Source organism: Sander lucioperca, chromosome 16 (assembly GCF_008315115.2).
Source record: "Sander lucioperca isolate FBNREF2018 chromosome 16, SLUC_FBN_1.2, whole genome shotgun sequence".
NCBI lineage: Eukaryota > Metazoa > Chordata > Actinopteri > Perciformes > Percidae > Sander > Sander lucioperca.
This window is the reverse complement of record NC_050188.1, coordinates 25,664,625-25,682,124: the sequence shown is the minus strand read 5'-3', so window position 1 is coordinate 25,682,124 and position 17,500 is coordinate 25,664,625. Positions and strand designations below refer to the sequence as shown.

Sequence of the window (17,500 nt, the reverse complement as noted above, 5' to 3'; positions counted from 1 at the left end):
AGTTCTCCCACTTAGAAATCATGGAGGGTCTGAAATTGTCATCGTAGGTGCATGTCCACTGTGAGAGACATAATCTAAAAAAAATAATCCAGAAATCACAATGTATGATTTTTTAAACTATTTATTTGTATGATACAGCTGCAAATAAGTATTTGAACACCTGTCTATCAGCTAGAATTCTGACCCTCAAAGACCTGTTAGTCTGCCTCTAAAATGTCCACCTCCACTCCATTTATTATCCTAAATTAGATGCACCTGTTTGAGGTCGTTAGCTGCATAAAGACACCTGTCCACCCCATACAATCAGTAAGAATCCAACTACTAACATGGCCAAGACCAAAGAGCTGTCCAAAGACACTAGAGACTAAATGTACACCTCCACAAGGCTGGAAAGGGCTACGGGGAAATTGCCAAGCAGCTTGGTGAAAAAAGGTCCACTGTTGGAGCAATCATTAGAAAATGGAAGAAGCTAAACATGACTGTCAATCTCCCTCGGACTGGGGCTCCATGCAAGATCTCACCTCGTGGGGTCTCAGTGATCCTAAGAAAGGTGAGAAATCAGCCCAGAACTACACGGGAGGAGCTGGTCAATGACCTGAAAAGAGCTGGGACCACCGTTTCCAAGGTTACTGTTGGTAATACACTAAGACGTCATGGTTTGAAATCATGCATGGCTCGGAAGGTTCCCCTGCTTAAACCAGCACATGTCAAGGCCCGTCTTAAGTTCACCAATGACCATTTGGATGATCCAGAGGAGTCATGGGAGAAAGTCATGTGGTCAGATGAGACCAAAATAGAACTTTTTGGTCATAATTCCACTAACCGTGTTTGGAGGAAGAAGAATGATGAGGACCATCCCAAGAACACCATCCCTACTGTGAAGCATGGGGGTGGTAGCATCATGCTTTGGGGGTGTTTTTCTGCACATGGGACAGGGCGACTGCACTGTATTAAGGAGAGGATGACCGGGGCCATGTATTGCGAGATTTTGGGGAACAACCTCCTTCCCTCAGTTAGAGCATTGAAGATGGGTCGAGGCTGGGTCTTCCAACATGACAATGACCCGAAGCACACAGCCAGGATAACCAAGGAGTGGCTCTGGAAGAAGCATATCAAGGTTCTGGCGTGGCCTAGCCAGTCTCCAGACCTGAACCCAATAGAGAATCTTTGGAGGGAGCTCAAACTCCGTGTTTCTCAGCGACAGCCCAGAAACCTGACTGATCTAGAGAAGATCTGTGTGGAGGAGTGGGCCAGAATCCCTCCTGCAGTGTGTTAACCTGGTAAAAACTACAGGAAACGTTTGACCTCTGTAACTGCAAACAAAGGCTACTGTACCAAATATTAACATTGATTTTCTCAGGTGTTCAAATACTTATTTGCAGCTGTATCATACAAATAAATAGTTTAAAAAATCATACATTGTGATTTCTGGATTTTTTTTTTTAGATTATGTCTCTCACAGTGGACATGCACCTACGATGACAATTTCATTCAAATTGAATTCATCATGTATCTGTTCTTACTTTGGGGTGTTGGATTTTGAGGCGGATCCCGTGGTTAAGCTCCTCCCCCTCAGTCTCGCTCCAGGTAACTGGCCCCGCCCCCTCGTTAGCATCCGCCTCCTGAGGGGCCGACAGGAGTCGCTCTGACGACAGGACCACCTGTCTGTCTGCCAGAGAGGGAGACAGGATCAACACCACCGAGTCCCTGAAACACAGAACACACATGGTCAACACTAGTCTGGTCAACACTAGTCTGGGTTAACACTAGTCTGGGTCAACACTAGTCTGGGTCAACACTAGTCTGGGTCAACACTAGTCTGGGTCAACACTAGTCTGGGTCAACACTAGTCTGGGTCAACACTAGTCTGGTCAACACTAGTCTGGTCAACACTAGTCTGGGTCAACACTAGTCTGGGTTAACACTAGTCTGGGTTAACACTAGTCTGGGTTAACACTAGTCTGGTCAACACTAGTCTGGTCAACACTAGTCTGGGTCAACACTAGTCTGGGTCAACACTAGTCTGGGTCAACACTAGTCTGGGTCAACACTAGTCTGGGTCAACACTAGTCTGGTCAACACTAGTCTGGGTCAACACTAGTCTGGTTAACACTAGTCTGGGTCAACACTAGTCTGGGTCAACACTAGTCTGGGTCAACACTAGTCTGGGTCAAAGGAAGATCATTTAGACAGACAGGTTCTTACAGGGTGACAGCCAGCAGACAGACAGACAGGTTCTTACAGGGTGACAGCCAGCAGACAGACAGACAGATAGACAGGTTCTTACAGGGTGAAAGCCAGCAGACAGACAGACAGATAGGTTCTTACAGGGTGACAGCCAGCAGACAGACAGACAGGTTCTTACAGGGTGACAGCCAGCAGACAGACAGACAGATAGACAGGTTCTTACAGGGTGACAGCCAGCAGACAGACAGACAGGTTCTTACAGGGTGACAGCCAGCAGACAGACAGACAGATAGACAGGTTCTTACAGGGTTGAAAGCCAGCAGACAGACAGACAGATAGGTTCTTACAGGGTGACAGCCAGCAGACAGACAGACAGGTTCTTACAGGGTGACAGCCAGCAGACAGACAGACAGATAGACAGGTTCTTACAGGGTGACAGCCAGCAGACAGACAGACAGATAGGTTCTTACAGGGTGACAGCCAGCAGACAGACAGACAGGTTCTTACAGGGTGACAGCCAGCAGACAGACAGACAGACAGACAGGTCCTTACAGGGCGACAGCCAGCAGACAGACAGACGGGTTGGGGTTCCAGGCGACACTCTTCACAGCTCCGCCCACCTGGACCGTCTTCAGACAGCGAGACGAACAAACCTCCCAGAACCTCACGGAGCCATCATCACTTCCTGCACGCATTCAAATACACCGTTATTCATAACACACACACACACACACAGAGACACACACACACACACAGAGAGACACACACACACACACACACACACACACACACACACACACACACACAGAGACACACACACACACACACACACACACACACACACACACACACACACACAGAGAGACACACACATACACACACACACACACACACAGAGACACACACACACAGAGACACACACACACACTCATCACTGCCTGCACGCATTCAAATCAACCGTTATTCATAACACACACACACACTCAGAACTCATACTCAGTATTACTGATGTGTTTGTTATTTCTCCATCTCTGTGAGGACCGGAGTGTTACCTGAGGCGAGCCACTGTCCTGACGGAGACACACTGATGGAGCGAACCAGACCACTGTGACCACGATACACCTGAACACACACACACACACACACACACACACACACACACACACACACACACACACACACACACACACACAGTTAGTGCGTGTACACTTTTACATCATCTTTGTGAAAACACGTGTGTGTGTGTGTGTCTTTGTGTGTGTGTGTGTGTGTGTGTGTCTTTGTGTGTGTGTGTGTGTGTGTGTGTGTGTGTGTGTGTGTGTGTGTGTGTGTGTGTGTGTGTGTGTACCAGAGACTGTGTTGTTGGAAATGGCTGCAGGTCTTTTGGTTTGGGAAGTTTGGGAATCAGATCCTCTGGATTCACATTCACCTGCAGACAGACAGACAGACAGACAGACAGACAGACAGACAGACAGACAGGCAGACAGGCAGAGAGAGAGAGACAGACAGATAAACAGACAGAGAGAGAGACAGGTTATTGATCAGATCTTCCTGACAGGCATGCTGCGTCCTGATTGGCTCAGACAGAGCGTGCTGCGTCCTGATTGGCTGTAACTCACCCTCATCTTCCTCTGGCGGGGACACAGGTAGAGGTCCAGGCAGCGCTCAAACCTCTCGTGGATAAACCGAGAAAACGCCGGAACCTGACGGAGGCTGGAGAACTTCCTGGGAACAAACGGTAACTTCCTGTCACATGGGTCCTGCTGCTCCCACAGGGCCCGCTAGTAGGGAGACAGGTAGAGAAGTCAGTACTTTTAGCGTGTGTAGAGCCAGACTCCATGTACATAATCAGGACTTTTAGCGTGTATAGAGCCAGCATATTTCCACCAGACTCCATGTAAATAATCACTACTTTTAGCGTGTATAGAGCCAGCATATTTCCACCAGACTCCATGTAAATAATCAGTACTTTTAGCGTGTATAGAGCCAGCATATCTCCACATGTAAATGGGTGAATTAAGGGTTTATTTCAACCAAACCAGAGTGGTGATTGTTGGAACAGTGGAAAGATGAACCAAGACGGCTTTTGATAGTTTGATTTAGTTTCTGTCCACTTTTTATGAAGTGTGTTTTACGATGCTAAAAGTCCTGATTATTTACATGGAGTCTGGTGGGTTTGGGGAGTCCAGTTTCTCTATCTATTTAGTAAAGTAGAACCACTTCTAACAGGGCTGAGGTGTACTTACCTCCTCGTCGGTGAACAGGTACTCCGGTGGGGGGTTGTAGGACTCCTGGTGCCCCGGCAGAGGGATTTTGGGGGCTGGGAGGTGCATCTTGTGTCGGGCCAGAATAGAAGAGTCCTCATTGGCCCAGAGGTCGTAGTAGCGCCCCCTGCTGTCGTCCTCCACCCGGCGGGGTTTGATCCAGCCCATCTTTATGGCGTGCACCAGCTTGGACACTTTCTCCTTCTCGATGAGAGACGGGATGAAGCTCCTCTTATCGGCCGGCCGGTTAGTGACCGGGTGGAGCATCACGTCCCGACTGAAGAACTCCACCTGGGGCTGGAATCACACGCATATTAATATACACAATATACACATTAATATACACAATAAACACATCAATATACACATTAATATAGGCTGAAGAACTCCACCTGGGGCTGGAATCAAACACATCATCACATACCCTTCACCATACCCCCACATCATCACATACCCTTCACCATACCTAGAGATTGGCATGGGGTACTTTCCATAAAATCATCTCTCAATGCAAATCAAACCAGCTATTAGGATAACTGACATACAACCATGTTAATCTCTAGGTATGGTGAAGGGTATGTGATGATGTGGGGTATGGTGAAGGGTATGTGATGATGTGGGGTATGGTGAAGGGTATGTGATGATGTGGGGTATGGTGAAGGGTATGTGATGATGTGGGGGTATGGTGAAGGGTATGTGATGATGTGGGGGTATGGTGAAGGGTATGTGATGATGTGGGGGTATGGTGAAGGGTATGTGATGATGTGGGGGTATGGTGAAGGGTATGTGATGATGTGGGGGTATGGTGAAGGGTATGTGATGATGTGGGGTATGGTGAAGGGTATGTGATGATGTGGGGGTATGGTGAAGGGTATGTGATGATGTGGGGTATGGTGAAGGGTATGTGATGATGTGGGGGTATGGTGAAGGGTATGTGATGATGTGGGGTATGGTGAAGGGTATGTGATGATGTGGGGGTATGGTGAAGGGTATGTGATGATGTGGGGGTATGGTGAAGGGTATGTGATGATGTGGGGTATGGTGAAGGGTATGTGATGATGTGGGGGTATGGTGAAGGGTATGTGAGGAATGTGCTACAGGTAGTCCTATACTTTTTTAACAAATCTATTTTTTAATCTGATTAAATAGCTTTGTGACACACAAAGACATGAAGGGGACACATGAGTCTCCGTACCTCGTACTCGTTGAAGTTGGCGTCTCCGAACTGTCCTCTCTGGAGACGGTTGACCAGCTGCACCTGCTCGTCTGACAGCACGACATCACTTCCTGTCTGCTTGTCGGGGACGGTTCTCCTGCAGACGGACAGACACAACGCTGCACGTTAGCATCGTTAGCATGACGTCAGCACCGTTAGCACGACGTAAGCATGATGTTAGCATGACGTTAGTATGATGTTAGCATGACGTTAGTATGATGTTATCATGACGGTAGCATGACGTCAGCACCGCTAGCACGACGTTAGCATGACGTCAGCACCGTTAGCACGACGTTAGCACAACATTAGCATGACATTAGCACAACGTTAGAATGACATTAGTATGACATTAGTATGATGTTAGCATGACCTCAGCACCATTAGCACAATGTTAGCATGACATTAGCATGACGTTAGTATGATGTTAGCATGACATTAGCATGACGTCAGCACGACGTTAGTATGATGTTAGCATGGTGTTAGCATGACGTTAGTATGATGTTAGCATGACGTTAGCATGACATTAGTATGATGTTAGTATGACGTTACCACGACGTTAGTATGATGTTAGCACGACGTTAGTAAGATGTTAGCACGACGACGTTAGTATGATGTTAGCACGACGTTAGTATAATGTTAGCATGACGACGTTAGTATGATGTTAGCACGACGTTAGCATGACGTTAGTATGATGTTAGCATGATGTTAGCATGACGTTAGAACGACGTTAGCATGATGTTTGCATGACGTTAGCACGACGTTAGCATGACGTTAGCAGGCTCACCAATAGTCGGGGTTGTCCATCTTGTCCAGGAAGTCGTCCAGCTCGTCCTTGTTCCTGATTGGCTTGTAGATCTTCTTCCCGTCCAGGTTGTAGCCGATGTGAGGGAAGTCCCGGTACCACTCCATCGGGACGTTCCCCACCGTGTTCCTGATGTCCTGAAGACACCCAGAGACACAGAGACACCGTCAGAGACACAGAGACACAGTCAGAGACCCAGTCAGAGACACAGAGACCCAGTCAGAGACACAGAGACACAGTCAGAGACACAGAGACACAGTCAGAGACACAGTCAGAGACCCAGTCAGAGACACAGAGACACAGTCAGAGACACAGAGACACAGTCAGAGACACAGTCAGAGACACAGAGACCCAGTCAGAGACACAGAGACACAGTCAGAGACACAGTCAGAGACACAGTCAGAGACACAGTCAGAGACACAGAGACACAGTCAGAGACACAGAGACACAGTCAGAGACACAGAGACACAGAGGCACAGTCAGAGACACAGTCAGAGACACAGAGACACAGTCAGAGACACAGTCAGAGACACAGAGGCACAGTCAGAGACACCGTCAGAGACACAGAGACACAGTCAGAGACACAGAGACACAGAGACACAGTCAGAGACACAGTCAGAGACACAGAGACACAGTCAGAGACACAGTCAGAGACACAGAGACAGAGTCAGAGACACAGTCAGAGACTCAGAGACACAGTCAGAGACACAATCAGAGACACAGAGACACAGTCAGAGACACAGAGACACAGTCAGAGACACAGAGACACAGTCAGAGACACAGTCAGAGACTCAGAGACACAGTCAGAGACACAGTCAGAGACACAGAGACACCGTCAGAGACACAGAGACACAGTCAGAGACCCAGTCAGAGACACAGAGACCCAGTCAGAGACACAGTCAGAGACACAGAGACACAGTCAGAGACACAGAGACACTGTCAGAGACACAGTCAGAGACACCGTCAGAGACACAGAGACACAGTCAGAGACACAGTCAGAGACACAGAGGCACAGTCAGAGACACAGTCAGAGACACAGAGACACAGTCAGAGACACAGTCAGAGACACAGAGACACAGTCAGAGACACAGAGACACAGTCAGAGACACAGTCAGAGACACAGAGGCACAGTCAGAGACACCGTCAGAGACACAGAGACACAGTCAGAGACCCAGTCAGAGACCCAGTCAGAGACACAGAGACCCAGTCAGAGACACAGAGACACAGTCAGAGACACAGAGACACAGTCAGAGACACAGAGACACAGAGGCACAGTCAGAGACACAGTCAGAGACACAGAGACACAGTCAGAGACACCGTCAGAGACACAGAGGCACAGTCAGAGACACCGTCAGAGACACAGAGACACAGTCAGAGACACAGAGACACAGTCAGAGACACAGTCAGAGACACAGTCAGAGACACAGAGACACAGTCAGAGACACAGTCAGAGACACAGTCAGAGACACAGAGACACAGTCAGAGACACAGAGACACAGTCAGAGACACAGTCAGAGACACAGAGACACAGTCAGAGACACAGTCAGAGACTCAGAGACACAGTCAGAGACACAGAGACACCGTCAGAGACACAGAGACACAGTCAGAGACCCAGTCAGAGACACAGAGACCCAGTCAGAGACACAGAGACACAGTCAGAGACACAGAGACACAGTCAGAGACACAGAGACACAGTCAGAGACACCGTCAGAGACACAGAGACACAGTCAGAGACACAGTCAGAGACACAGAGGCACAGTCAGAGACACAGAGACACAGTCAGAGACACAGTCAGAGACACAGAGACACAGTCAGAGACACAGTCAGAGACACAGAGGCACAGTCAGAGACACCGTCAGAGACACAGAGACACAGTCAGAGACACAGTCAGAGACACAGTCAGAGACTCAGAGACACAGTCAGAGACACAGTCAGAGACACAGAGGCACAGTCAGAGACACCGTCAGAGACACAGAGACACAGTCAGAGACACAGTCAGAGACACAGAGGCACAGTCAGAGACACAGTCAGAGACACAGAGACACAGTCAGAGACACAGTCAGAGACACAGAGACACAGTCAGAGACACAGTCAGAGACACAGAGGCACAGTCAGAGACACCGTCAGAGACACAGAGACACAGTCAGAGACACAGAGACACAGTCAGAGACACAGTCAGAGACTCAGAGACACAGTCAGAGACACAGTCAGAGACTCAGAGGCACAGTCAGAGACACAGTCAGAGACTCAGAGACACAGTCAGAGACTCAGAGACACAGTCAGAGACACAGTCAGAGACACAGAGACACAGTCAGAGACACAGTCAGAGACACAGTCAGAGACACAGAGACACAGTCAGAGACACAGTCAGAGACACCGTCAGAGACACAGAGACACAGTCAGAGACACAGTCAGAGACACAGAGACACAGTCAGAGACACAGTCAGAGACTCAGAGACACAGTCAGAGACACAGTCAGAGACTCAGAGGCACAGTCAGAGACACAGTCAGAGACACAGTCAGAGACTCAGAGACACAGTCAGAGACACAGAGACACAGTCAGAGACACAGTCAGAGACACAGTCAGAGACACAGTCAGAGACACAGCGACAGTCAGAGACACAGTCAGACTCACCTCCTCATCTGAAGAGTCGTGGACATATTCGTCTTCTTGCTTTGCTTTTTCTGTCCGTCCTCCCTCCGTCTCCTCTGTCTCTTTCTTTGTCTCTATCTGCAAGACAACGCAGCTCTGTCAGAGGACAAAGTGTCCAATCAGGAGGCAACTGGAACTACAGGCCACATACAGGCTACATACAGGCCACATACAGGCCACATACAGGCCACATACAGGCTACATATAGGCCACATACAGGCTACATACAGGCTACATATAGGCCACATACAGGCCACATACAGGCTACATATAGGCCACATACAGGCCACATACAGGCTACATATAGGCCACATACAGGCTACACACAGGCCACATACAGGCTACATACAGGCTACATACAGGCTACACACAGGCCACATACAGGCTACATACAGGCTACATACAGGCTACACACAGGCCACATACAGGCCACATACAGGCTACACACAGGCCACATACAGGCTACACACAGGCTACACACAGGCCACATACAGGCCACATACAGGCTACATACAGGCTACATACAGGCCACATACAGGCTACATACAGGCTACACACAGGCCACATACAGGCTACATACAGGCTACACACAGGCCACATACAGGCTACATACAGGCCACATACAGGCTACATATAGGCCACATACAGGCTACATACAGGCCACATACAGGCTACATACAGGCCACATACAGGCCACATACAGGCTACATACAGGCTACATACAGGCTACATACAGGCCACATACAGGCCACATACAGGCTACATACAGGCTACATACAGGCTACATACAGGCTACACACAGGCCACATACAGGCTACATACAGGCTACATACAGGCTACACACAGGCCACATACAGGCCACATACAGGCTACACACAGGCCACATACAGGCTACACACAGGCTACACACAGGCCACATATAGGCCACATACAGGCTACATACAGGCTACACACAGGCCACATACAGGCTACATACAGGCCACATACAGGCTACATATAGGCCACATACAGGCTACATACAGGCCACATACAGGCTACATACAGGCCACATACAGGCCACATACAGGCTACATACAGGCTACATACAGGCTACATACAGGCCACATACAGGCCACATACAGGCCACATACAGGCTACACACAGGCCACATATAGGCCACATACAGGCTACATACAGGCTACACACAGGCCACATACAGGCTACATATAGGCTACATACAGGCCACATACAGGCTACACACAGGCCACATATAGGCCACATACAGGCTACATACAGGCTACATACAGGCTACACACAGGCCACATACAGGCTACATACAGGCTACATACAGGCTACATACAGGCCACATACAGGCTACATACAGGCTACATACAGGCTACATACAGGCCACATACAGGCTACATACAGGCCACATATAGGCCACATACAGGCTACATACAGGCTACATACAGGCTACACACAGGCCACATACAGGCTACATACAGGCTACATACAGGCTACATACAGGCCACATACAGGCTACATACAGGCTACATACAGGCTACATACAGGCCACATACAGGCTACATACAGGCCACATATAGGCCACATACAGGCCACATACAGGCCACATACAGGCTACATATAGGCTACATACAGGCCACATACAGGCTACACACAGGCCACACACAGGCTACATACAGGCTACACACAGGCCACATACAGGCTACATACAGGCCACATACGGGCTACATACGGGCTACATACAGGCTACACACAGGCCACATACAGGCTACACACAGGCCACATACAGGCTACATACAGGCTACATACAGGCTACACACAGGCCACATACAGGCTACATACAGGCTACATACAGGCTACACACAGGCCACATACAGGCCACATACAGGCTACACACAGGCCACATACAGGCTACACACAGGCTACACACAGGCCACATATAGGCCACATACAGGCTACATACAGGCTACACACAGGCCACATACAGGCTACATACAGGCCACATACAGGCTACATATAGGCCACATACAGGCTACATACAGGCTACATACAGGCCACATACAGGCTACATACAGGCTACACACAGGCCACATACAGGCTACATACAGGCCACATACAGGCCACATACAGGCTACACACAGGCTACATACAGGCTACACACAGGCCACATACAGGCTACATACAGGCTACATATAGGCCACATACAGGCTACATACAGGCTACATACAGGCCACATACAGGCTACATACAGGCTACATACAGGCTACATACAGGCCACATACAGGCTACATACAGGCTACATACAGGCTACACACAGGCCACATACAGGCTACATACAGGCCACATACAGGCCACATACAGGCCACATACAGGCTACATACAGGCCACATACAGGCCACATACAGGCCACATACAGGCTACATACAGGCCACATACAGGCTACATACAGGCTACATACAGGCTACACACAGGCCACATACAGGCTACATACAGGCCACATACAGGCCACATACGGGCTACATACGGGCTACATACGGGCTACATACGGGCTACATAAAGTGCAGATTAAGCAGGCATTACAAAGTGAGGTGTGAGTCAGATGATGGATATGTGAAAGTGATATGCTGATAACACGATATACATGAATAGATAGTTTAGATAAATGATGAGATGTTGAGAGAAACTTCAATGTTAACCCTCTTAAAACACACACACACACACACACACCCCTATCTGCTGAGTCTGCTCCAGCTTCAGCTCTCCATCATCTAGGCCTTCTTCATCTCCATCATCTGATAGCTCTTCGTCATCATCGTCTTCATCACTCCCAGAATCCTCCAGTCCTGAGAAGATGCTGTCCTCGCTGTCTGACAGATCTTCATCCTCCTCCTCTTCCTCCGTAGATTTGCTCTTAAAGTTAAAGAGCTGCAGAAGACAAACCGACAGTCAGAGTCAAACTGCACCAAACTACATTCACAAACCCGCTGATTTAAGAACAGCTGTTCTGAACTAAACCCCCAGAAAAGGCTAATGCCCACCGCTGCTAACCGTGCTGCTAACAGCCAATGCTACAGTGAAAACAACATTGTTGTCAGCCAATCACACGCCAGTGTTTGTTCCTCAGTTGCCCGAATCGATCCTCAGACTATCCTGATCCAGATCAGTCCACCAATGTGTCTGAAGATCTGAAGGAGGGTCCCAGGGAGAGCATAAGGTCTTAAAATAGTGAGATTCTGAATGGAGTTTGGTTTGAATCTGTCGCAGCGCACTGAAGACAGGTTAACGTTAGCTGTTAGCTGTTGTGTTTACAGGTTTAACCAATCAAACTGACAGGCTCTTTCTTCAGCCAGTTGTAACACTGATAACCCCAGTGCACTATGATCTATCTTTAGCTAAGATTAGCATGTTTATTTACAGTACAGTCGACCTGGCAGGTACTGCGGTGTCTCCGTTCAGAACTCCATTCAGATTCTGTCAATTTTAAGCTGCTCTGCTTCTCTTTAACGTTTTAAATGTGCTCAGGTGAGTGACTGGACTCAGTGTGAGCTGCTCTTCAGTTCGGATCATCTTTCTGAACATTACAGCTCAATCTTCGCTCGGTTTGTCTCACTTTAATCAGCTGCGTTAGCTTCTCCGATTAGCATGCTAACAGCTAGCCGCCAGTTTTGCTGTCTGTCTCTCTGTGTGTCTGTCTCTCTATGTGTGTGTCTGTCTGTCCGTCTCACCTCCTCCTCTTCTTCCTCCTCTGCTTTAGTCCTCTTCTTCCCGCCTTTCTGCGGCTCTTTCTCCTTTATCTTGTGTGTCTGCGCGGCGCTCCGCGTGCTGCTGCTGCTGCTCTCCTCCATCACACTGCACGTGGGATCCGGCAGGGTCAGAGGGCATTCGTCACAGCCGCCTGACGTCACGGCCGCCTGACGTCACAGCTCCATCTGATTTTGAGGTCAGATGTTTAAAACCTGCATCTGACATGATTTTTTTAGGGTATACCACGTCATAGAGAGACTAGTGTGTCTGTCTGTGTGTGTGTGTGTGTGTGTGTGTGTGTGTGTGTGTGTGTGTGTGTGTGTGTGTGTGTGTGTGTGTGTGTGTGTGCGCACCATACATACCAGTTCTGGTAATTAAATACTTTTTATTATAACTTTTAGAATTGTCTATTTCGTTGACGGACCTTTCCTAATAGTGAGGATGAGCTCATCATCACCTGCAACTCTATCATGTTATACTGCTGATATTACCTACTGTATACAAGTACACTAACAAACACACACACTTTACCTGCCGCTGTTAACAGTTATTTCCCAGTTTCGGATTAATAAAGTCTATCTCTCTCTCTATGTATCTGTTAAAGAGTAAGATCCTTTTAGTTTAACATGAAACAGCCCCGAAATCACCATCACCAAACCCACCAGACTCCATGTAAATAATCAGGACTTTTATCATCGTAAAACACACTTCATTCAAAGTGGACAGAAACTAAATCAAACTATCAAAAGCCGTCTTGGTTCATCTTTCCACTGTTCCAACAATCACCACTCTGGTTTGGTTGAAATAAACCCTTAATTCACCCATTTACATGTGGAGATATGCTGGCTCTATACACGCTAAAAGTACTGATTATTTACATGAAGTCTGGTGGAGATATGCTGGCTCTATACACGCTAAAAGTCCTGATTATTTACATGGAGTCTGTCTCTATAGTCTGTCTCTATAGTCTGGGTTAGTATAGTCTGGGTTAGTATAGTCTGGCTTAGTATAGTCTGGCTTAGTATAGTCTGGTTTAGTATAGTCTGGGTTAGTTGTGTGTGAATCTGAAGGAAATAAAAACCCGACAGTTTATTTTATTTATTTTGTTTATTTATTAAAGAGATTCAACAACCGATTCAGATTCTATGAGCCGTGAAGGTCGTCTCCATGGTAACGGGGAGGAGGGGGGGGGGGGCCTCCCAGGACGTCTCCGTGGTAACGGGAGGGGGGGGGGGGTGTTAAACACTGTCATTCATCATAATAAACTTTTCAAAAAATACTCCGTTTCTCTTCAGTTGATATATTTTACACATGAAAACACACATGCAGAGAACAGCTGGAAACAGCTGGAGACATCAGCTGGTTACCAGCTGATGTCTCCAGCTGTTTTCTGGCTCCAGCTGTTACCAGAGAACAGCTGGAAACATCTGGAAACAAAATGACTCAACTAAAGCAGCGAAGAAGAAAAAGCTAAAGTAAAAAGAGTAGAAGAAGAAGACATATAAACGGTTAATATTATAATAATAATAATAATAAAAACTCTGATTTCATCGCTCTGACCGCCCTGTTGCCATGGCGACTGGTGGATGACGTCAGAGGTCAGAGTGCAGGTGGGCGGGGCTTAGCAGTGCAGCGGGGGGGTCGTCGGCGGGCGGCTCCGCCTCCAGCAGGACGGGGGCCGACATGTAGTGCACCAGCTGCTTCCCTGGACCAATCACAGAGCAGCACACATGACCAATCAGAGAGCAGCACACACACTGACCAAACACAGAGCAGCATATATATATATATATATATATATATATATATATATACAGTGAGGAAAATAAGTATTTGAACACCCTGCTATTTTGCAAGTTCTCCCACTTAGAAATCATGGAGGGTCTGAAATTGTCATCGTAGGTGCATGTCCACTGTGAGAGACATAATCTAAAAAAAATAATCCAGAAATCACAATGTATGATTTTTTAAACTATTTATTTGTATGATACAGCTGCAAATAAGTATTTGAACACCTGTCTATCAGCTAGAATTCTGACCCTCAAAGACCTGTTAGTCTGCCTTTAAAATGTCCACCTCCACTCCATTTATTATCCTAAATTAGATGCACCTGTTTGAGGTCGTTAGCTGCATAAAGACACCTGTCCACCCCATACAATCAGTAAGAATCCAACTACTAACATGGCCAAGACCAAAGAGCTGTCCAAAGACACTAGAGACTAAATTGTACACCTCCACAAGGCTGGAAAGGGCTACGGGGAAATTGCCAAGCAGCTTGGTGAAAAAAGGTCCACTGTTGGAGCAATCATTAGAAAATGGAAGAAGCTAAACATGACTGTCAGTCTCCCTCGGACTGGGGCTCCATGCAAGATCTCACCTCGTGGGGTCTCAATGATCCTAAGAAAGGTGAGAAATCAGCCCAGAACTACACGGGAGGAGCTGGTCAATGACCTGAAAAGAGCTGGGACCACCGTTTCCAAGGTTACTGTTGGTAATACACTAAGACGTCATGGTTTGAAATCGTGCATGGCACGGAAGGTTCCCCTGCTTAAACCAGCACATGTCAAGGCCCGTCTTAAGTTCACCAATGACCATTTGGATGATCCAGAGGAGTCATGGGAGAAAGTCATGTGGTCAGATGAGACCAAAATAGAACTTTTTGGTCATAATTCCACTAACCGTGTTTGGAGGAAGAAGAATGATGAGGACCATCCCAAGAACACCATCCCTACTGTGAAGCATGGGGGTGGTAGCATCATGCTTTGGGGGTGTTTTTCTGCACATGGGACAGGGCGACTGCACTGTATTAAGGAGAGGATGACCGGGGCCATGTATTGCGAGATTTTGGGGAACAACCTCCTTCCCTCAGTTAGAGCATTGAAGATGGGTCGAGGCTGGGTCTTCCAACATGACAATGACCCGAAGCACACAGCCAGGATAACCAAGGAGTGGCTCTGGAAGAAGCATATCAAGGTTCTGGCGTGGCCTAGCCAGTCTCCAGACCTAAACCCAATAGAGAATCTTTGGAGGGAGCTCAAACTCCGTGTTTCTCAGCGACAGCCCAGAAACCTGACTGATCTAGAGAAGATCTGTGTGGAGGAGTGGGCCAGAATCCCTCCTGCAGTGTGTTAACCTGGTGAAAAACTACAGGAAACGTTTGACCTCTGTAACTGCAAACAAAGGCTACTGTACCAAATATTAACATTGATTTTCTCAGGTGTTCAAATACTTATTTGCAGCTGTATCATACAAATAAATAGTTTAAAAAATCATACATTGTGATTTCTGGATTTTCTTTTTTAGATTATGTCTCTCACAGTGGACATGCACCTACGATGACAATTTCAGACCCTCCATGATTTCTAAGTGGGAGAACTTGCAAAATAGCAGGGTGTTCAAATACTTATTTTCCTCACTGTGTATATATATATATATATATATATATATATATATATATATATATATATATATATATATATATATATATATATATATATATATATATATATATATATATATATAGAGGAGATGGAAGCAGCCGTAGAAAGGTGAGAAGGTTACCTGTGTCCACGCTGTCATCGGCTCCGTTTGGGACGTCATCACACAGCAGCTGAGAGGGAACAGTGACATCACAGCTGTGACATCATCATCGTTACGGCAACACAAACACGTCTGAACCACCGACTGTTAAAATAACGGACGTAACTTCCAGAGTCTGTTCCTCTTGCTCTCCTCGCGTGATAACGGATATATATATATATATATATATATATATATATATATATATATATATATATATATATAGATCACAGATATAGCTCTGGAAGGGTTAGGGAGACAGATGAAGTCTTTAGAAAGCTCTGGAAGCCGCTGCTACGTCCGTTACTTTTCTAGTCTGGTTTATATGATGTGACTGACTGGACATTTAAATAGCTGCTTTATTGTGAAAATATTCAGACAGGAAGTGCTTTTGAAAACTCACATTGTCCAAACTGTCAACGTCAAAATCTCCAGAGAAACCGGACGAACTGAAGAACTGAACACACACACACACACACACACACACACACACACACACACACACACACACACACACACACACACACACACATTTTTATATTATACTGCTACTACTACTATATAATGCACTGGTATATGTGTATAAATATGAATATAATATACATGTGTGTATATATATATATGAGGGACTGACCTCCATGAGGGGAGGTATATGTGTGTGTATATATTTGTGTATATATATTTGTGTATATATATATATATATGAGAGACTGACCTCCATGAGGGGAGGTATATGTGTGTGTATATATTTGTGTATATATATTTGTGTATATATATATATATGAGGGACTGACCTCCATGAGGGGAGGTATATGTGTGTGTATATATTTGTGTATATATATTTGTGTATATATATATATATGAGAGACTGACCTCCATGAGGGGAGACGTATCGAAGGTGAAGGTCTGATTGTTCAGGATGCTCTGCAGGTTCTCCAGACTGCTGTCAATACAGTCCACGTGATTGGACAGTTCAGATCTGAGACAGACAGGCAGACAGACAGGTAGACAGACAGACAGACAGGCAGGCAGACAGACAGGCAGACAGACAG

The 17,500-nt window shown here is 46.9% G+C and overlaps 2 protein-coding genes across 3 annotated transcripts in view; both read right to left on the bottom strand.

Moving 5' to 3' along the window:
- Positions 1 to 13,040, bottom strand: part of LOC116041489 (ribosome biogenesis protein bop1-like) — a 17,417-nt gene extending 4,377 nt beyond the window's left edge. The window contains 11 exon segments of the mRNA XM_031287388.2: positions 1,524 to 1,707; positions 2,740 to 2,872; positions 3,240 to 3,309; positions 3,536 to 3,616; positions 3,807 to 3,968; positions 4,434 to 4,748; positions 5,647 to 5,764; positions 6,452 to 6,606; positions 9,105 to 9,200; positions 11,853 to 12,050; positions 12,851 to 13,040. Coding sequence (XP_031143248.2) covers positions 1,524 to 1,707; positions 2,740 to 2,872; positions 3,240 to 3,309; positions 3,536 to 3,616; positions 3,807 to 3,968; positions 4,434 to 4,748; positions 5,647 to 5,764; positions 6,452 to 6,606; positions 9,105 to 9,200; positions 11,853 to 12,050; positions 12,851 to 12,970 — 1,632 coding nt within the window. The 5' untranslated portion in view covers positions 12,971 to 13,040.
- A 1,262-nt stretch (positions 13,041 to 14,302) lies between these two features.
- The window catches only part of LOC116041490 (heat shock factor protein 1-like), a 13,408-nt gene continuing 10,210 nt past the window's right edge, over positions 14,303 to 17,500 (bottom strand). The window contains exons 5-8 of one of the 2 annotated variants that reach the window (XM_035993069.1): positions 17,322 to 17,427; positions 16,852 to 16,905; positions 16,431 to 16,479; positions 14,303 to 14,574 (exon numbers count right to left, since the gene is read on the bottom strand). In XM_035993069.1, coding sequence (XP_035848962.1) covers positions 14,462 to 14,574; positions 16,431 to 16,479; positions 16,852 to 16,905; positions 17,322 to 17,427 — 322 coding nt within the window. In that variant the 3' untranslated portion in view covers positions 14,303 to 14,461. The remainder of the gene's footprint in view (positions 14,575 to 16,430; positions 16,480 to 16,851; positions 16,906 to 17,321; positions 17,428 to 17,500) is intronic. The other variant, XM_031287391.2, reaches the window with a different exon arrangement.